Source organism: Setaria italica, chromosome IV, assembly GCF_000263155.2.
Source record: "Setaria italica strain Yugu1 chromosome IV, Setaria_italica_v2.0, whole genome shotgun sequence".
In the NCBI taxonomy this organism is placed as follows: Eukaryota; Viridiplantae; Streptophyta; class Magnoliopsida; order Poales; family Poaceae; genus Setaria; species Setaria italica.
Window position 1 is genome coordinate 33426092 of NC_028453.1, and position 22624 is coordinate 33448715.

The 22624-nt window shown below is 44.1% G+C and overlaps 2 protein-coding genes across 2 annotated transcripts; one reads left to right on the forward strand and one right to left on the reverse strand.

Moving 5' to 3' along the window:
• Positions 1-612: 612 nt before the first annotated feature.
• LOC101784189 (two-component response regulator ORR25) lies at positions 613-14886 on the reverse strand. The gene is made up of 7 exons (XM_022826137.1): positions 14769-14886; positions 5489-5596; positions 5189-5347; positions 2907-3287; positions 2732-2808; positions 1023-2348; positions 613-669 (listed from the first exon to the last, which is right to left on the reverse strand). Exons 1-7 carry the CDS (start codon positions 14884-14886, stop codon positions 613-615), a joined length of 2226 nt encoding a protein of 741 aa, XP_022681872.1.
• Positions 14316-17944, forward strand: LOC101774861 (FT-interacting protein 1). The gene is made up of 2 exons (XM_004965830.4): positions 14316-15107; positions 15207-17944. Exon 2 carries the CDS (start codon positions 15258-15260, stop codon positions 17709-17711), a length of 2454 nt encoding a protein of 817 aa, XP_004965887.1. The 5' UTR covers positions 14316-15107; positions 15207-15257; the 3' UTR covers positions 17712-17944.
• Positions 17945-22624: the final 4680 nt, after the last annotated feature.

A 22624-nucleotide genomic window follows, 5' to 3' on the forward strand; every position in this document is an offset into this window, starting at 1 on the left:
AAGGCGAATTCTCAACAAGTTGTGCCACTTAGGCATCAGAAACTGTTAAACTCAAATAGTCTTACATGAATCATGAATTGAAGGTTCCTTCATGCTCTGCACTAATACTACTGTTTTTTCTCCAATTCTAAGATTGTGGTGAACAATGGAGCTATCCGTCCAATTTCAAGAAATAGCAGCATTGCATGGATTGGAAAAACAGATCAAATACAACATTTCAAATAGTTCACGAAAATCATACCACCGGATATCTAAAACATACACTGAAACTGGCACTATCTGACATAACTTTGTCTAATATCCCAACTAATAACTGAAAATAGCCACCAAAATTCGAGCCGAAGATGACAGTTCGGACTAGAGTTATCAGGCGGTGGTACATCCACACCTCCCGCCAAACTTGACACCACCAAGTTAAAAGCAAAGCTGATACAAAAGAGAACCCACATAACAGTCACTACTAGATAAACATGGGATTCCATTGAAGATGGCCTGCTCCTAGCTAGCCTACTACAAATACCACAATTTTTGCACATACAACATGCAAGAACCATCAAGAGGTCAGCAGCTGGGCTACATAGATGCAGAAACATCTTTCTCCCAGATATGACTTCAAGGGGCAAAGTCCCAGTCCCCACCGCTGAAGGCATCACCATTGTTGACGAAATCCTGATGTAATAAAATAGTTCAGTTAGATGAACCTCACCAGTAGTAGCCACCAGTTTCACATGTAACGTGTGCAAATATTCTAGATAGAAATAAATTTCAAAATAAGCTAACAACTAAACATGTCTTATATTCGAGATTATGAATGAACAGGCAGCATGATGAATCTGAGCAATGCACTGAGTACTAACAAGAAGAAGTAACTAAACCAACACCAGTTAAGTAAAGATTGCTTGTAGTATTTGCTTCCAGCGCAAAAACTTAAAACTGGAATGCAATGAAAAAATCAGGACAAAGCAGGTAGATTGAAATGAGCAGAGTTTATTCAGAAAAAAAGGAATAAGAAAGAATCTTACTTCATTAACCCAGTCAGTCAAAAAATCATCCAGGTCACCACTTGCTCCATTCTGCACCTCGCATGTTCCCATGAGGAACTCATTGCTGTTAATCACTTGATCACCAACAGGTTGCTGATTAATGGTACCACCTTCAGGGAGGTTGCCACTTGTATCCTCACCATTCAGCATCTCTGTCGGCATGACAGAATTGTCTATCTGAAGGTTAGGCAATGCAGGTCTAGTGCTTGAAGAACTACCTAGATCTGAGTTACCAATTGGCATTGCAGTATAGTGTGTGTTGCTTCCAAAGTTCAATGGCGCCACCTGCTCACTGAAACTTAACGCTGGTGCGGTTTTCCCTATGATCCCTGCAATTTGGTTATGATACTCATTTCCAAAGGTTGGAATCTGTCCAGAGGAGGCTGCAAGTCTTGATAACTGGTTCATCTTGATGATGTTCCCCTGTGATGGACCATTAGACATTCCAACATTGTGAGTAAGATCAGGAAACCTTGACAGCGCAGCAGCTTTCCAGGAGTTGCTGCAGTTGATAAGTCCAGCAAATTGACCAGCATCAGCCTCCCATGCAACTTGGTTGAATAGTCCAGCAGAAGGTGATTGAATCTGAACCAAAGGCTGATTGTTGAACTCAGGACACTGCAACGGTAAGTGACCGGAAGGGGCCAGCATCTCACCATCTGCTATGTCTTCAAAAGGAATACCTCTGCTTGCCCCCAGAATCTTGCCACGCAATATGCTCGCATAGGAGCTGCAAGAACGGTGTGAAGGAAAGTGCATGCTCGAGGACAATGTTGGAATGTCACTTGAGGTGTTTCCAATTGAACTGCCAGAAATACCAAGAGAGAGAGGTTTTCTTGTGTTGAATTCCGCACCATTTGATATATTTGTGAAGGAGCTGCCAGAAGGACCAGAAGGTTTGCTTGTGTTGAATACCGCACCATTTGATATATTAGGGAAGCATTGGCTTGCATCTGACAGGTTGACATTGACACCATGGCTAACTGGTTCTGCGTCCTGCCGAGGAATGCCAAAGTTTCTCTGGGAGCTCATGAGCTGTACTGACTGAGTGGGCAGAAAAGTGTATGCTCCAAACGCAGATGGTGAGTTCATCCTTGCAAAAACGTTGCTTGAGCTCGGAGAGCCAACAAAGTACGAGGCTGACTGGTATCTACCAAGTTCTGGATGATGATTGGAACTTTCCACTACGTTCGTATTGCTATTAGCAGGCACCGAGTCACAGCGCCATGCTTTGGGTCCATCAGCAAATGGACTAGAATTCTTGAGTTTGCCCTCACTGAGCTTCTTCAGGTAGATTCGGTACTTCTGAAATCACGAGATAGACAAGTAGCAATTTGTTAAGAGAAAAGGATTGACAAGGACATAAAGAAATGAAATGGACTCTGTAGTTTCAGGACATATTCAGGATAAAAAAGAAAACTGAATGTGTTATGTAGTTTCACTAATCCCAGAAATATGTGTATGCGAATGCCATCCCAATCTCAATATATGTGCGTATGACACAAGAATTTTTGTGTGGCACACACATAAGTGTCGCAAGAAGTGTCAAAAACACAAGTTCAATTGACATAAACACAAACATTGAGTTTGAGATGGCAATTGGGCAGAAACAAGTTTGATCAAATATCTTTAACTTAAATTTAAACAAGTTCAAGCATAGCAATCAAGCAAAAGATTAGAAACAAAACCTGCAGATGACTTGCAACATTCTCTCTAGTGAGGCCGTCCACATTCATGACTTCCAATATTTTCTTTGGAACAGCCCCTGCATTTACCGCAACAAAAGATTTGTTATGAGAAATAAATTTAACATAAGAATTAAATTTAATGTTGATAGAGAAGTCATGGAATGTGAGAACTTACTGTCCATGCCAATCTGATTGACAGCTTCTACGAACTTGCGGTGTAGATCGCCAGGCCACTGGACCCTTGGCCTCTTCTGGGGGGATGTGTTCTCCTTGCCCTCATCAGCACCATCCACATCATTTTTCTTCTTTTTAGAATTCCTCCTGTTCTGGTTTGCACCATCCCTCTCACCCTTATCACCATCCCCAGATTGTAGCTTCTGATCAGCATCATCATTGCCACCACTGGTGCTGTTCCTTGGATCAGTCTTACTATTCCTCAAAACATGAGTCCATACGCCCCTAAGTTGTTCAAGGCGCACTGGCTTTACCAAATAGTCACAAGCCCCATGATTTATCCCCTTCATCACAGTCTCTGTCTCGTCATTCGCAGATAGCACTGCATGGCATAAGGCAACATAAGGTCAATGATGAAATGCAGAAGTCAACAAGCTCGATTGACTAGACATGGAATAATCAAGTGGTCTTTATGTTATTCAGTTGACTAGGCACATTTTTCCATTTTCATTTCTTTAGGCACTATATGTGTCATTTACCTTCTTTTTGAAACAAATGTGTCGCACACATAGTAAAAGGGCAAGCCTTTATCATGACCACTTTTGTGTTTCAAAGAATTTAATAAGATAAACTTTACAGATTTATTAGAATAGGGCATTGTTTACATCTGAAAATGACACTATTGATGAACGGAACTACAAAACACAAAAATCAAAAGTTATCTTGTTGCACCTAGAGCTTACTCATACATGGCATTGTATGAAACCACAAATGACATAATTAAATTGTTAGCTTGATTGCACCAATGGTTAATTACCACCCAACGGTAACACAAGAAACTAACTACAAACGACCAAAGTTAGTAATTAGCTTGATTGCACCTACCACATATGAACAAGCAGTAGTGTATGAAATGAACTCAAACAACAGTTCCAGTAGCTAGTTTCATTCAGAAAATTCATTCGCTGATGCAATTGACAAAATTTACAAAAGTATAGATGTCTCGATCCAAATTGAAGCAAAAGAAACTTTGATCAAGTTTGAAAATTTTAATTTCTAAATGGTTAACTAATATGCTATCTACTTTCTATTTACAACTTAGCTGTAGCCTAGTGGATGAGCTTCAAGTATGACTAGAACAGGGTAGCCGGATTGAATTCCAGTGCTCAAATTTCATTTTCCCCATTTCTTATCCAATTCAAAATAGAAAGAAACTTCACCAGAATGTTTTGACTGACTTGTCCAATAAACCAAAGGTGAAGTATAACACTATAAATGACAAAAAATCAATTGCATGTGGGGCCTACTAACAAACCGTGAAATATGGAACTAAGAGCGGCAAATTAAGGGGTCAGGTTGATTGTATCTAGCGTCTATGGTAATGTACAAAAGTAAAATTCTATTTTTACATAGGGTTTACAAACAAACCGTAACACATGAGACTAAATGACAACATTAAGTGGTCAGTGACACCGTCTAATGCTTATGAACAAATAGTCAAACAGCAATGGACACTGCAAATGGAAAAAATTTATTTTTTCCATGTAAGGCTTACGAACAAACTGTGATGAAGGAATCTACACACGACAAAAATAAGAAGTTGGAAGCTACACACGATAAAAAAACCAACTCAACTGTAATGGGCACAACAAACGGCAAAATTTTATTTTCCATGTAAGACTTACGAACAAACTGTAATGAAGGAAGCTACATACGACAAAACTAAGAAGTCAAAAGCTACACACGACAAAAATATCAACCCAACATCAATAATGGACACGGTAAAATTTTCCATGCAAGGCATACGAACAAACTATAATGAAAGAAGGCACACACGACAAAATTAAGAAGTCGGAAGCCACACGAAAAAAACAAGTCAACTGTAATGAACATTGCAAAAAAACAAAAATTTTGTTTCCCATATAAGGCTTACGACCAAACTGTACTAAAGGAGGCTACATGCGACAAAATTAAGAAGTCCGAAGCTACACACCTAGGAACAAAAAGATAAAAAATACAAAACTACAAACCACAAAATCTAGAAGTTATTAGCTTGATGGTAACTCAAGGCATGTGACCATTTATCGTTATCATACCCAAACATTCAGAACCAACAGATCTACTGCATATCACGAGTGCCAACCGAAGTGTATAAGATCCATTCAATGCATCTATCCAGAGCAATATCCAAAAATAGTACTACTACTACTCATGATTCTAGGGATCAGAGGGACGCTATGCATAAAAATGGATAGCGGTGAGTTTGAGCAAAAATGGCTTTACTGATGACTGGGATATCCATCTCCAGGCCGATGAGCTCAAGGAGCTTGAAGCCGTCCATGTCAGGCATCACAACGTCGCTGATCACCAGCTCGAACTGGTCCCCGACCTTCCTCTCCCTGAGCATGTCCAGCGCCTCCTTCGCGTGCGTCACCGCTGTCACTGCACCACACCACAAGTATCCCAACACAAGAAGATAAACACCCAGAAACTTCATCATCTGTCGTCGGCCTCGATCTACCACGACAGATTCGATCGAGTGGAAAATTTTACAGGGGCGGCTAAGAAGGCGAGAATCCTCACCGTTGTAGTTACAATGCTTCAGTTGTTTCTCTAGGATCTTGAGGGAGACGCGGTCGTCGTCGACGGCGAGCACGCGCATCCCCGCTGGAAACTTGCCGGCGTCCATCTCTGCCCGTGGAAAACAAACACAATCAGCACCAACAAAGCAACCACGCGCCGCCGCCAAAAATGCCGCAAGAAATCGGAGAACACCGAGGAGACTACCCCAGAAAGCCAGAAAGATTCAACCTTTCTTACCTGCTGCAATGGCTTCGCTGCAACAAGAACCTCTCGGTCGGAGCAGAAGGAGGGGAGCGGAGGAGAGAGCGAGGCGAATTCGAGGTGAAGCGCAACGCAGCGAGGGGGAGGGGGATTTATAGCGTGGTGGTGGGTTGGGCCGGGGAGGATCGGGGATCCGAGTGCCTGCGGCTGCAAAGATGGAAGGTGTTCATCCTTGTGGTGGATTCCCCAGTCATTAATTCCTGCCTTCAGTTATGCTTCGCTTGCACCACCAGCCCCAGCCGGCTGGATTTGCACGTCGCTTTGCTGACTTCAGTTTCTAGATGGAAACCAAAACCACCCAAGAATCGCCCACGGGGTTTCAGCTAGCCGCCGCTGGCCATGGCGGAGGAGCCTGTCGCCGTTCGCGCCCGAGACGATCTGGTATTCGCCGGCCGTGGTGTACGCGATGCTATTGGAAAGCTCGATCTGCTTTGACGGGAGTCTCTACCTCCGCTATCCATCGGTTCGCGTCGAGGTGCCGCCGGCAAGGAAGGCGAAGGGAGGGGTCGTCGTGGGTTTGAATGGGCTAGGCCAAGCCGCCAAGGTGGGCCAGGCCAGTACAGCTCGAAGATACAGAACGACCGATTAAATGTTCTCAAATCGGATCATGCCTACGCTACTTGTAACCAGCTCGGTATTACAACTAAAGTATATGATACCATGAATCTCGCCAGAACAAACACATTAATTCCTACCGTCTTTAGGATAAAATAGTACTGTTACTATAGCTAGAGGTCAGGGGCCGTGGCCCTAAATCTAAGGCCCAATAGAAAGAGTTCAATTTCTTAATCCTCAATGAACCCCAGCCTATGCCCTGGGTCTCAAGTCAGCCCAAGGTCCGCCCTCGCTCAAAGGCAGGGATTACCGTAATAACATATCTAAAATTTGTTCCAAGATCAACTCAGGAAGTTGTTGAATGGAGGACCTTTTTCTATAGAAAAATATTCTTTGCTAATTGTAAGAATGATAGTTAGCAAATAAGCTTATACCTATTTGGAGTTCAGTATCATTGCCTAGGTGCTGATGTGCATCTACTTTTAGCACAATATTAAGATTTTACAACAATATAGGAACTCAAACTCTACCGATGCACATTTTTATAATAAAGCGCGTATAGTCAAAATATCTTCTTTTAGAGTCAAAACTTGACATGCATTGCCAGAAATAGGAATTTTCAATAAAGTAGTCATCCCTACATTGTAAATATGTGGAAGGAAAGACATACAATGGTCTTCCAACATCAACATCAAGAAACTCTACAAGTTGCATGATGAGGTAGGACTCTGCTTAGTGGATGTTTATGATTCAATATAATTTCATTTTGATTCAATATAATATCCGTCTAGCTTTTGGTATATAACAAAATTCCCCCATAATGAAATATGACTTCCTGCCCTCTCTTTTTCCAACAAATTTGACATTATACATTGAACCATATAAACACAATTCCCAAAGATGCTACTGTCAAAGCATAAAAAAGCATAGTGATTAGTGATGGAAAAAAAGTATGAAACAAAAGTAGTGGAAAATCTGCATCTTGAAAACCATTAAAAATAAAAGGCAAAATATTAAATAGAAAAAAGGATGAAAAGAGGCAGCAGCAGCACTTGCACGATTTGTCAAATATTGAAATCACAAAAAATTGGTTAACCTACTTATTCTATGCTATTTAATATAAAATTGTATAGAGCTCATCATGTTAATACTAGAAACCTGGCGCAGCGTTGCCGTGCTATCTTTGAGATTGGCCAGTGGTGGTTACGGAGAACAATGAGCTTTAGAAATTTATGGAGAAATATAGGCACAGCTTTGCCGCGCCACCTGTAGAGTAGGCTGACCCATGATATATTCAGTTATGTGGTATGTATATGTAACATCGTATAAAAATTTATCTCTCCCTTTTTAGTACGATGATAAGTAGGTAAAAACCCTTATATGCAGTGTTCTCGAACTTATCCTCCTCCAGCCACTGCAACGCTCAATGTCCATGTTGACACTTGCAATTTAAACAGCTCTAAGAGGAGCTTTAACGAAATAAGGCTGATTTGTTTGTAGATTCACAGCTCTGATGTACTATGAGTTTGGATATTTTTGAACAGTGATCTGTACAGCTTATTTTTTGTGCTATAGTCTAAAGTTATATTGTACTATCATAACATAGGAGATTTAGGGGTGCATGCATGTCTGAACATCGGAAGGAAGGGAAAGTTTGATTTAGAAGCCGAACATGCAATAAAATTTTTTCTAAAGAAATTGCTCAACTCTATAAGTTTTATTTGAAACATACATATCAGCTGGTAGTTAAGTACCAGCAGCTCGGTAAGAATGATAGTGGTCAGCTTTTGAGATCCCTCCTTTTTTCTCGGAAAGCTCAAGCAGAACATGCTGATAGGTTTTAAAGTTATCTTCAAAGTTAATCCAGATCCTAAGTCTTATGTGCTTAAGAGTACAGTTTAAATACTAAATTTAGAAAGAACAGTATAATTTATTACTTAAGACCACTACATCATTGTTGTCCATTGTGGACTTGCTATTATAACCAGATGATTTCAAAAGGTAAACTAAGTTATATGAATATTTGTTCACGGTTTGGATTCAGAAGAATAAAACTGTGTAAAATATTACATGTTTGGGACTTTTGTTAGCCTGGTAAAAAGGTGGTTCATTGTCTGATGAGGTAAAGTATACCTCACATTCCAATAAATCAATCTTTTTTCAAACAAAGTACTGATGTCTCAATCTTTTTTCCCATGGAAAAATAAGAAATACACCTGGCCATCCTATGTTATACTTTATTTGCGTAGGTACATAACAAATGGGAACGCATCGATCTTGATTTCTTAGGTGCATGCACACATCACATTGTATGTAAAATTTATAACAGTTCATTGGTCACATGACTTTTGCTAGAAGTACTACACTGAAATTGGCATAATAGTACTGAATGCCTTCCTGGATGACTGCACGCGGGTGAGGTTACCATAGCCCTGAAGTGCACAAACATGTTCAAAGCACTAAGCATCAAAGGCATCCGCAAAGAGAGACTCCAGCATCACCGGTGATCTCATGGCACCTATGACACCCGCTGCAGCTTGGCTTGGATTTTGGTGGCACGGAGGGGAGGGAGTGGCTAGCATGAACCGGTCGCATGGAGTTTGCGATGGATGCTGATGACCAGGGATCAGGCAGGTGATGATTTGATGCTACTATTGCTAGATCGAAAAGGGGAGAGCAGAGGAGATGGAAGGTGCGAGAGGATCGGGGATGTCTGGTGGTAGCTTGAACTGGATGTTGAGGTTCAGGAATTGCGGGCCAACTGCTCATGCGGCAATTGGTAGAGGGGAAGGAGGGAGAGGTCAACTGCTGGCTTGCTGCTTCGGTGAAGAACTGGCGGCCGCCGCAGGGACGTAGGCCGCGCTGCCGCGGGACGAGCAACGGGAAACGGAGAGCCCTCGCGAAGACTCGCGAACGCTATGGCTGGAGGCGTCAGAATGACGGACGGATGGAATCCTTGCCCGGGAACCGACGGTAGTAAAACCAGGATTACGTGGTCTAATGATATGCCTGAGCGTATGGTGCTGATTTCGTTATAAAGAGATGACTCCACTGTTTCAACACACAAGAAATTAAATTTATGGAATTAAGGAAACATAAGGATCTTACAAGTTACAATAGCAATATTCATAAACTTTCAAAGTTGCATATGGACCGTGCATGAGAAGATATAGCAAAGGGAGAACTTGTTACATTATGCTATTCATCTTAAAGCATGAAACAAACGTACCGGCTAAAATTGCATCTACAAAGAACAATGAAGAGTAAGAAAAATAAATGGAAAATGGCGAAGATGATTCACACCATTACGTCACAATCTTTGGTAAATATTAATATCACTGAAATTTGTTACTCCGATAATCCTTTTCTAATTATTTTAATAGTCTACAACCTATCATATTTTTTCTCACATAGTTAAGGATGCATTACACCCCCTCGTAAAAAATATATGTTTTTATTGTCACTTTGAACATTATTTTATAAAAGAGCATATCTATAAAATCCAGTATTTTTAGAATATGATATCTTTAAGGTGGAACCATAGAAACGATGGAACCCACTGTTTTTTTAATATCATTAGAATTTGTTATTTCGCTAAGTTTCTCTCGGTATTTAGCTCATTTATTAAGTGAACAAGACATCAAATATTATAAGTAATGAAAATATAGAATGGTTTTGCCTTTTGAAGTTTTAGAGAGGATTATTCATTAAAAATTTGAGACAATTTATAAATTCTCTTTTGGTGTGAATGCCCATAGAGGCTCGTACGTTGTTTTCATGCAACATGGGAAATCATGTCTGAAAAATCGGAATAAAAGTATAAATTATTCGTCCAGTTCATCCTTGACATATATTATGCTTGACCTTTTGATAGGCGCATTGCGGAATGAAATAGTCCTTACCCATTTTTTTTAAAAAAATATTTATCGCACTTAAGCTAGGTGGAGTCAATGTAATGATTACCATATCAATTTGTTGGTGTACAACATATTTTGTGTAACGGTAGGAACATGCACAAATGTTGTTTATAGAACCACATAAATGCCATTTTCAAAACCGTGTTGATATTCTTTTTTGTAGCTACAGGCAGGCCAATGATGTGTAGCTTAGAGATATAGAACGATCCATCGAACACAGATATGCAATCAGATTTTTCTAGCTTATTTGGATCCAGCTCGACAATACAACAGAAGTATATGAAGCCTTGAATTTTGCCAATGAAGATGAAGAACCACGTTCTTACACTAAAGCTAGAAACCATGGGCGGGCCCAGCACTTAGGCCATGGCCCTTAGTCTAAGTCCCAGTAGCAAGAGTTGAATTTTGTATTTCTCAATGGGAACCATTGTATGGCCTAGGTCTCAATACAAGCCTAGGTCCACCCTTGCTCGAAAGCATGGATTCCCACAACAAAGTAACTACAATTTGTCCTAAGGTTGACTTGGAAAGTTATTCAATGGATAAACTCTTACTAATGAAATACATTTTTCGACTAATTGCAAGAGTGATAGATAGCAAATAAGTTAATTTGTACCTGTTTGGGTTAAAGTGTCGTTGCTCTGGTGCTGATGTAAGTGGCTTTCTGCTCTTCTTATCTAAAGTTCAATAGTTTCAGAACATCATTATGAATATGCTACAACAAAATAGGAACTCCAACTCTATTTTTTAGTGGAACACCAACTCCATTGATACACATGATCATAACAAAATTGTCGTAATATTTGGAGTTGAGACTAGATATGCATTCTCTAATATCAGTTATTATAATAAGGTTGCCATCCATACATGGTAAATATATGGATGGAAAGAGATGCAAGGATCTTCTAGCATCAACATCCAGAAACTCCAAGTTGCATCACGAGCGAGGACTGCAATAGAAGTTTGTGATTCATTATTGTTTTCATTTTGAGTAAAAACAGTTTTCTATATAAGTGAGTAAAGTCCATTTTACCCCTGATCTTGTCACAAAATCTGAACTAAAATACCGGACACTATGCACCCCAACTCTTCAAAATATGACAAACAACCCATTGCAACAGTTAAAAATGGTTTTGAATGAGGTTTTTGTTGATGTGGCATTTGGGACCCACTTAACAGCAACCCCACATTTTCTCTTATTCCACTATCATGTGGCTCCCATTCTTCTCTTCTCCTGAGCCACCGATTCCGCTCAAATTTAGACCCCGAAGGCGAGTGGAGGTCATTGAGTCACCCGAACCTCAAGGGTGGCGGAGGTGGTGCCCCTCTAGGCAGAGTGCCAGGAGGAGTGGTACTAGACCTGAGCAAAGCCCATGCCGCACATCATTTTCTAATGTAAATTTAATTCATTTTATTATTCAAGCTGGGCTCGGGTCCACCCTTTTTTTCAGGCCGCGAAAAATCAGTGCCACGCCCGGCCCTAAATTAGTGTTGGGCTAGGCTTAACCCGTCGGGCTTGAGCTGGGTTGGGCCTATTTTGCTCAGGTCTAAGTGTACGCACAAAGTAGGGGCGGGGCATGCGGCGACGACCGTGGCGATTGGTGAGGCATTGCGAAATCGAGCTCTCCACCTCCGCTCGTGAGCTCACTGGATGAGCTCGAGGCTAATCCGAGATGTGTTAGGGAGATGCAATGCGCGGCGGATCTAAGCCTCGTCGGAGGTGCTCCATCCTACATGGCTGCGAGTGGAGAGCCTATCGCTTCCATCCTTCATGGCTGCGCGAGTAGAGTGGGGGCTTGTGGGAAGGAGATGGCCGATGGGTGGTGGACAAAGTAGGAGCAAGGAGGAGGAGGAACGCCACGGGAGTGGGGGAGATGCAAACAAGTGTTTGTAGTGTCTTGTGAGAAGGGGTTGGCGGTTGGGGTCGGGGGGTGACTGTTGAGGCCACATGTTAGTGAGAAAGAGGTTTGGGATGATGGGTGGGGTCCACTAGTAAGTGAGAGAGATGGAAAAGAGGAGGCGTGCTATTGAGTGGGTCCCGCATGCCACATCAGAAAAAAAAACCCACCTTGAAAACCATTTTGAACTATTGAAGAGGGGTTATTTGTCCAACTTTGAAGAGTTGTGGGTGTATTGTGTCCGGTTTTGAGTTCAGGGGGTCTTCCAAATTTCATGGCAAGGTGAGAGGGCAAAATAGACTTTACTCTATATAATGTAGTGGAATGAAATATTCTCATGTTGCTTTTGGTATAGAGATTTATTCCTCTATAATGAAATAGGACCTCCTGCCCTCTCTTTTTCCTAAAGAAATTTGACAACATTAGTTATACATTGCATTGTACAAATCTTATTCCGGGATATGCTACTCTCAATGAATAATAATAAAAACTAAGCATAGTGAGGTCACAAGATAGAGAAACAAAAGTAGTTAAAAAAATCTGTATCTTGAAATCCATTGAAAGTAAAAAAAACAAGGAACATTAAATAGAAAAGAACAAAAAGAGAGATTATAGCAATAGCTCACAATCTTTTACGTATCACTAAAAATTGGCTACTCGCCTTGTCCTATTCTATTCATATAAAAATTATAAACAACTTATCATATTTGTATTTCGTAATTAACATGAAATATTACTTCAACAGCAGAAATGAAATTTATGGAATGAAAGAACTATAAGGATCTTCAAGCACCACGTGTCGTAAGTTTTTAATATTGCACGAGAAGATATAGCAAAAAGAGAACTTGCTCTAATATTATGCTATTAATCACAATAAAGCATGAAACGACGGCCAATGTGCAAAGTTGCATCTAAAGAAAAGTGAAGAGTAAAAAAACCCCATTAAATGGATATGGAACAAAAGAATTCATACCAATGTCGCCCCGTCTTTCCTGAAATCCCACACCGTCAAAGAGGCCGAGCAGACTTTATAGTTGGGAGCAAAACCCTGTTATGCATGGCCTGGATGAGGAGCGGGCGCTCCTATCTACCTTCCGTTTGATAATAACTCTAGCGATCGCACAGCCCATAGGCCCAGCGATCGTACAGCCCATAGGCCTAGCAATGCACAGCCCATAGGCCCAGCAAGTGACGCGCAAGCGCAACATGCACGGGACAACAGCAGGAGTAGGAGCACAAGTGCACCACGCACGGACGGCAGCACAACGCATGCGAGACAACAGCACAGAGCACGTCCTGCCAGCAGCAACGGAAATAGCAAGGTGCTTCATTTTTTATATTTCATTTTCTTTTTTTCTACTTTAATCCTTGTAATAATATACTCAACATTTTTATTGAACTGATTCAACATTTTGAAAAAACCAATTTAACATTATTCGAAAAAATGTTGAAGTAGTGTATTACAAATGTTGAAATGACATATTAAAAATGTTGAACTAGTATATGGAAATGTTGATGTCTTTAAATAAAAAATTAAACATATTCAACATTTTATGAACCGATTCAACATTTTGAAAAACTAGTTCAGCATTTTGGAAAAACCACTTCAACATTTTTCTAAAAATGTTGAAGTGGTGTATTACAAATGTTGAAATGACAAAAAAAATGTTGAACTAGTATATTTAAATGTTGAAGTCGTTAAATAAAAAATAAAAAATAGTTCTTGGCCTTTCTTCGTGAAATATTTTCCAAGGGCTTTCCATGTAGGCCTCAACTATTACTGGGCCTTATTTATGCTTGGCCCAAATAGTTCCAAGTGTTCCCCTGCGCTGCTGAATCTTTAGCTCCAACCAAAACCAAGATACCACGCTTTGCTAGTGAATGGTCACACAGAGAGTCAAAGATGATGCAGCCCTGGGATCATCTTCCGAATCAAGAGCCATTACAGATTAGATGCCACCAAGAGGGTCTGAACGCATTCGAGCCAAGTAATATAAGTGGTGGTGGCGAGATGAGATGGGAATATATTCGCCGCGTGCTTTTTGACACATTTGAGCTGCCACTTCGGCATGGAATAAAGGTAACTTCCGTCTGCTTCCTTGCTAAGCTTATACTACAATACTGCATGCTGTGCAGCAGCTCAGAATTTCTCCGTCCATGTCAACAAAAAAACATCAGTTCATCCGGAAGTTACCTTGGCGTGCGTGTCCCTGATGAACTGTGCAAGGTTCCTTGCCCCCAATCAGAGGATGAGAGCACGCCCGCCCCCAATTCAAGTGCTGCGGGCATAAACAAACCCCCCTCGGCAGCGCAAAGAATCGATTCCCTCCCAATCGATCGATCTCCCCCCCTTTTGATTTACCCCCGCACTGACACCGTCTTTCGATCGCCTTTCGCCACATGATCGATCCGTCGTGCTTTAGATCGCCCCCTCTTTCCTCTGTCAGCGGCTGCTCATCATCTTCAAAGACAAAGAGCCCCCAAGAAAAGGTTACCAGACAGCAGCTTCCCTCTGAAACAACTCCATTCAGCTGCAGCCTCTTGTCTCCCTGAAACCTTCTCTCAACAAGACCCAGCAGGGTTTTAGCTTAGACTAGCTTGGTGGATAGAGGTTTAGTGATACTGTCGACGTCTCTCCGTATACTATACCTTCCTTCTCGCCGGGGTCACCGCCGACGCGGCCGCGCCGGGCGCTTTGCTTCCCGGCGAGGCTTTGCCACGATCCCCCTCTCCCTGCAGGTGCAGCAGCCAGCAGGTCCCCGGCCATCATCGGCCATACGCTTCCCTGCCCAGCCAAAAGTTGCTTCTGCTTGCTTCTGCGTGTGCCAACACATGCTTCTTGTTCTTTGCCGTTCAAATGTTCTTGTTCTTCCATTTGTGCTGGGCTTCTAGGTGTCTTATAATAAGTGCCTCTCGCCATTGTTACTGAGGCCTAGTGCTGCAGACAACAAGCTTCGTCATAAGTTTCTACACTTATTATTGGAACAAGTAAGTGGGGGAAAAAATGATGAGTAACGAAATTTATGCCTTTTTTTTATGGAATATTTTTTTCTTATCGATCGATGCGTGGTCTTGCAATGGAGTTAGGTTCAGACTTCAGAGCAGGATAGTAGAAGGTCTCGGCGGGTGGTGGCGAGGATGAGCGGGCACGGGCAGCAGGGTGGTGACCTGCACCACGAGGATTTCCAGCTCAAGGACACGAACCCGCTCCTGGGTGAGCAATGGCCCAAGGGCGCGGGGGGGCCGGCGCGCCCCGCGGGCGGCGGCGCCGGCGGCGGGCTCGCCGGCTGGCTGGGCGTGGACAAGCCTTCCAGCACCTACGACCTCGTGGAGCAGATGTTCTTCCTCTACGTGCGCGTCGTGAAGGCCAAGGACCTGCCCCCCAACCCCATCACCGGCGCCGCCATGGACCCCTACGTCGAGGTCCGCCTCGGCAACTACAAGGGCACGACGCGGCACTTCGACCGCCGCGCCAACCCCGAGTGGGACCACGTGTTCGCCTTCTCCAAGTCCCGCGTCCAGTCCAACGTCCTCGAGGTCTTCCTCAAGGACCGCGAGATGCTCGGCCGCGACGACTACGTTGGCAAGGTCGTCTTCGACCTCGCCGAGGTGCCCACGCGGGTGCCGCCGGACAGCCCGCTGGCGCCCCAGTGGTACCGCCTCGAGGGGCGGCGCGGCGAGGGGGGCAAGGTCCGCGGCGAGCTCATGCTCGCCGTCTGGATCGGGACCCAGGCCGACGAGGCGTTCCCGGAGGCGTGGCACTCGGACGCCGCCGCCGCGCGCGGCGAGGGCGTGGCGAGCGTGCGTTCCAAGGCGTACGTTTCCCCCAAGCTGTGGTACCTCCGGGTGAACGTGATCGAGGCGCAGGACGTGCAGCCGCAGCGCGGCGGGCGCGCGCCGGAGGTGGTGGTGAAGGCGCAGGTCGGGCACCAGATCCTCAAGACCTCCGCCGTGGCGGCGCCGACGCTGAACCCGCGGTGGAACGAGGACCTGGTCTTCGTCGTCGCCGAGCCGTTCGAGGAGCAGCTGGTGCTGTCGGTGGAGGACCGCGTGGCCCCGGGGAAGGACGACCTCCTCGGCCGCGTCGCGCTGCCGCTGGGGCTCTTCGAGAAGCGGCTGGACCACCGGCCGTTTGTGCAGTCGAGGTGGTTCGACCTCGAGAAGTTCGGCGTCGGCGCCGCCGTCGAGGGCGAGACGCGGCGGGAGCTCCGGTTCGCGAGCCGCGTGCACTTGCGCGCCTGCCTCGAGGGCGCGTACCACGTCATGGACGAGTCCACCATGTACATCAGCGACACCCGCCCCACGGCGCGGCAGCTGTGGCGGCCGCCCGTCGGCGTGCTGGAGGTCGGCATCCTCGGCGCCGCCGGGCTGCAGCCCATGAAGACCCGCGACGGCCGCGGCGCCACCGACGCCTACTGCGTCGCCAAGTACGGCCAGAAGTGGGTGCGCACGCGCACCATGATCGGCAACTCCAACCCCACCTGGAATGAGCAGTACACCTGGGAGGTGTTCGACCCCTGCACCGTCATCACCATCGGCGTCTTCGACAACTGCCACCTCGGCATCAATGGAGGCGGCGGCAATGGCGGCGGCGGCGGCGCTCCGGCGCGCGACGCCCGCATTGGCAAGATCCGCATCCGCCTCTCGACGCTGGAGACGGACCGCGTGTACACGCACGCGTACCCGCTGATCGCGCTGCAGAAATCCGGGGTGAAGAAGATGGGCGAGCTCCGGCTCGCCGTGCGCTTCACCTGCCTCTCCCTCGTCAACATGCTCCACCTCTACACGCAGCCGCTGCTCCCGAGGATGCACTACCTGCACCCGTTCACGGTGACGCAGCTCGACGCGCTCCGGCACCAGGCGATGGGCATCGTGGCGGCGCGGCTGGGCCGCGCGGAGCCGCCGCTCCGGCGCGAGGTCGTCGAGTACATGCTCGACGTGGAGTCCCACATGTGGAGCATGCGGCGGAGCAAGGCCAACTTCTTCCGCGCCGTCTCCCTCTTCTCCGGCGCCGCCGCCGCCGCGCGGTGGTTCGGCGACGTGTGCCGGTGGCGGAACGTGGCCACGACGGCGCTGGTGCACGTGCTCCTGCTCATCCTGGTGTGGTACCCGGAGCTGATCCTCCCCACGGTGTTCCTCTACATGTTCCTCATCGGGCTGTGGAACTACCGGCGGCGGCCGCGGCACCCGCCGCACATGGACACGAAGATGTCGTGGGCGGAGGCGGCGCACCCCGACGAGCTCGACGAGGAGTTCGACACGTTCCCGACGTCGAGGCCGCAGGACGTGGTGTACATGAGGTACGACCGGCTCCGGAGCGTGGCGGGGAGGATACAGACGGTGGTCGGCGACATGGCGACGCAAGGGGAGAGGCTGCAGTCGCTGCTGAGCTGGAGGGACCCGAGGGCGACCTGCCTCTTCGTCCTCTTCTGCCTCCTCGCCGCGGTGGTGCTCTACGTCACGCCGTTCCGGGTGGTGGCGCTCGTCGCGGGGCTCTACGTGCTGCGCCACCCGAGGTTCAGGAGCAGGATGCCCGCCGTGCCCAGCAACTTCTTCCGCCGCCTGCCGTCGCGCGCCGACAGCATGCTCTGAAGGATGGACGACCCCATCGAGTCCTACTGCGGTTACAGAATGCTCTGTTCTTGTTCTTCAGTCAAGAGAATGTTTCATTTCGTTTTCCTTTTAAATTTCTTTTTTCGTGTGTAAGGTGCTAAGTTTGGGCACCTTAAGATTTGATGAAGTTCTGGTGTAAGTACATTTATCTCATGAATAAGGGTGATGCTCTGCTCCAAGTGCCTGTTTTTCCCCATCTTTGGGGCGAATCCTATTTTTAAGATCTTATTTTCTCCCATTACTCGCCTCGCGCCCAACACACCTCGTGTTGTCTCCGGCGACTCACGCCACTGCCCTCCCGCCACAATCTTATATGCTCCCAAATCGCCGACACTACCCCCATTAGCTTCATCCAATCCTCGGAGCCAGCTTTCAAGGACATCCCCTCTAGCTTTGGTGACTTTTAGATTTCCAATACCCTGAAACCCTGTCCAATAATCTCGTTGATTAAAAATATTGGTCGACTGAATCCAAGGAAGTGTGCAATGCAAGAATGTGGACGAGGGCATGTTTTGAAGCTTAAGAATTTCCGATGGTTTGTTAAGGTAGTTACACTATTACATAAATGTTTGTTTTATGTGTGTCCCTCTTTTAATGGACAAACAGTTCAAAAGGCCAGTCACCACAAGTTTTATGGGTTTAATTCTCATTAAATGATATGACATGTAGGCAAAAATTATGACATAGCATGAAATTTATGATAAGAGAGAAGAGCTGGATTTTTTATCAAGATGAAACTTGGTGTACATAGTTATCGCTTTGAAACTAAAATGGAACGGTTTGGGTTTCATCTCCATACATTCTCATCGACTCCCATTGGTCACTTAAACGAAATATTTAAATGATCCGCTAACATATGAAAGTATGAAATGAAACTTTGCATTGAGAGACTTAGTTTCATCATCAACTCAATAATCCTTAGATGATATGTCATTCTTGGAAATCACGCAACAAAACCTTGTACTGAGAATGTTCAATAACAATTGTCTGGGAATACTTTCAAAAAATTCTTCAAAAGCATTGAAATATTACTATCATGGGATGAAATAATTTTTAAAATTATTTTCTACCAAAAATTTCTTTAGAGAATTTTGAAAGTCACTAAAAATTTGTTTTTGAAAAGGAATTCAAAATTCTCTGAGTAACTTATGGTAGAAAATAATTTTATTGATTACTTGAAATCCTATATACCACATGCTCCATGTGATCTCATCACTATCTGTTGTCCATGATAAGTTGGTGGCTTCTGATTAAGATAATTCTAAATTCATAAGGTGCCTAAATTTGAACAAGCCAATTTGGCCAGCATTTTAGAAGGATTGTGCAAGGGAGAAGAAAAATAGCCCAATAAAGAGTAGCTAACATATGCTCTTAAAACTACAGAAGATATATATGGATATATATGGTTTAAAAGCTGGTGGTAATCTACTGATGCTAAAATTTAAAGTTTTCTTGTATCAGGAAGTGCCTTTATAGGTGTCAAACTTAATTGGATCAAGCAAATCTATCCATAATATCAGTATAATTAGTTTGCAACCTGGCCCTGATTTAAATAGAAGGAAATTAGACGCCATTAACTTTAAAAAGGACCATATTCATGGCTAGCTTGGCAGTGGCTAATTTCTTCTAATTATCATGCATGTATAAAATCAATTTCTACTAATTATCATGCATGCACAGAGTCTATTTGTCCTATATATGTGAACAATGTATGGATCAATGCATTACATTCCAGCAGAACACATCTCTCAAGAACATACAAGAAGCATTTACAGCATGGAGAAACACAGAATGCACAATGGTGCACTAGTGCTACTTTTGTTGATGCTCCTCGGATGCTTCTCTATTCATGCAGAATGTAAGTGAAATAAATAAGAAACGTTGCTTCCATTGTCTTCCAAAGTCAATTACTACAAAAATAGATGGTATTTTGCCCACATCCTTAAAAAACATATTGCTTAGAGCTCTTTCTTTATTTTAATATGAACTAAGTGGTACACTAATGAGTGTATAGTTTCATGACACTGATTTGTTTTTTTTTATTTAGGGTCATTTATGTGCATGTATCATGAACCTTAACAGATTTGTTTTCGTACATGAAAAATAGGTCGAGCGGTCATGGATGAAATGGGTAACCAGAAGCTGTGCATCCATTCTGATTGCAGAGGACTATATAGTAAGCCTGACTGCTATTGTTGTGCTAAGAAAAAAGATGCTTGCTTTCCAGGAATGGATGAGTGTACAACAAGGTGCCCCATTATTACTTGAAATAATGTAATTGATATATGGGGAGTTGTGTATGCATAATGGGAACAAAATGAATACAAAGTGAGTGCACCGAATGTTGCTCCTTCCTTTGTTTTTTTTCCGAACAATGACTATGTTCACCTACCAGGCTATCACTAAAGAATATCATCATATATTCTTGGAATAAACCTATAAAATTATGAATACCCATGCGAAGTCTAGTGCTCGAACCAAGATGGATAGGTTCCACCACAAAGAATCCATAAGTCAATCAGTTCGTGCATGCTCGTGTTGCTCCTTTTGCATTGGCTTATGTGATATAGTATCCGTTTAAAAAGCATACATGATGATCCACATGAATTTATCGTGTTGAGTGTACACTACCCTTTCAAACATGGACTAATTCTCTTTTAGAATACAAGAAAGTGATATGACATATGCGTCATGTACCTTTTGCGTTGACCACAGTCTCAACATGAAGCTGGTTTTGCAGTCAATCACGCACCGCACTTGCAGTGGCCGATGTGCATAGGTGGAGCCCACCACTACAGCTGACCACTCCACCTTTTCTCCATGATCCATTCCCCAGCTCTCTTGTCAGGTCTTCAAGGGTTCAGAATGAAAAACCCTCTACGGCTATACTAGATCTCTTGTTAGTGTTGATGGTGTATGGATGCCATTTTCTCTTCATGAAAGCATCACTATTGAGAAATCCGCTCCCACTTGTCATGTGCTCGTTGAGCATCACACACTCACACATGGTGGTGTTGGATTCCTAATGCTTTGGTGGTATACCACTGGACTTGTAAAATGTCATGATCATGTTCAAAATTTCTTCGAAATTTCGTTGAAATTTCACGAAATCCATGATATATGGTGGGGAATGAGTTGCGGTTTACAAAATTCAAACATTTTGAATTGTAGTATCATTATTTACATGTTTAAGCTTTGTTATACAATTTGATAGGTGTACCAAGGGGGTTTTGAACCGAGGACCTCACTCATACTAAATTACTACCAAACCACTAAGCTACGAGTCTGGAGTTGAACATTATGTAAGGAATCAATGCTCATAACCTATGAGGGGGAGGGGGTGAATTAGGCAACTTAAAACCTTAACCTATGGCTTCCACTACTTTTGCATCAAACTTAAACTAGATCATGCTATCAAGATGTGCAACTATGGTTGATCTAGTGTGAAACCCTCATCCGAAAATAAGTTTTTGCAACCTAGAGCCAATCCTAGCAAGATACTACGCTAGGAAAGTAAAGACACACAAGTTGCAAGTATGAAATGCGGAAACGTAAGAGGTGAGGATGAGCGGAAGTAAACTCTTGACATGATGATTTATCCCGTGGTATCGATAGGCACTAAGCCACTACTAATCCACTTTGTTGAAGCACTCACACAAGAGTATTACTTCTCGGTCACCAAGTCTCTTCCGGGACACCCTTGACTTGCCATAAAGGCTTGGCCATTAAGGCTCACGTCAAATTTCCCGGTCACCTTGATGCCATCTCCACTAAGGAGATTCTCCACGAAGGAAAGGGGTCTCCACACCCCTGCACACGGTTGTCAACGCCACTCCACACCAAGCCGGAGAGTCGAAAACTTTCCGGTAAGCCACCAAGGCTCCAAGACGCTGGCGCACCTTGTACAGCTGTGGTTCACTCCTAGAACCGATCACAAGGTAGGCACACCTTGCGCTCTCCCTTTCTCTAGGCCTATCCTAGCGCTAATCACTCTTGTAAGCTTGTGCTAAGCCTTGAAATAATCACTTAAGCACTTTTGGTGGCTTGGATGTGTTTTTGATGAGTCTTGATCTCCAATGGATTCCTGCACACTCCAACTACATCCTACTACTCCAAATGGGCAAGTGGAGGGGGTATAAATAGTTCAAGGACTTAAAGTGCCGTTGCTCCAACAGCTAGCTAAAGTGTACCATCGGATGTTCTGATGGTCTATTTTTGGCATGCATCAGAGCATCTGGTGCAACTAGCCGTTGGCTCCCCTGCGCCCAACTTCTCCAGGATTTCATCATATGTTTTATTTGATGGTACCATCGGATCATCCAAGGCTGATGTATTTTCTCCCAAACTCTCTTTGGAACTTCATATTTAATATGGTTCGTCCGACGCTTCAATGTCTATAGGGTTTTCTCTGCCTTCCATGTATTCGCTCTACAATTCATCCGACGCTACTAAAATGACCCCTGTTGGAAAATTTGGTGCACTTAAAGTTTTTTCTCTGTTTTTCCGTTGTACTAATTGCTTCGATGGTTACTTCGATGGTTGCTCCGGTGGACCATCGGAACATCCGATAGTATTGATTTTTCTGAGTTCAATACCGCCACTTGCACACCAAAGATACCATCACTTGGATGCTAGGTCACTTGTGCCCAACTTCTCCAGGAATTTGGATGCTTGAATACTATAGAATAATCTTAGATACCATGACTTGGTCACTTGAATACCATAGCTTGGATGCTTGAATATCATGATTTGGATATCAAGAATACCATAGCTTGGATACTTAAATACCATGATTTGGACTTTGCCATGGTTTGGTTTGCATACTTGAGCCTTAAAAATCTACAAGGCACATGCTTGATAAACCATTAGTTCCAGTGACTATGTTGTCACTC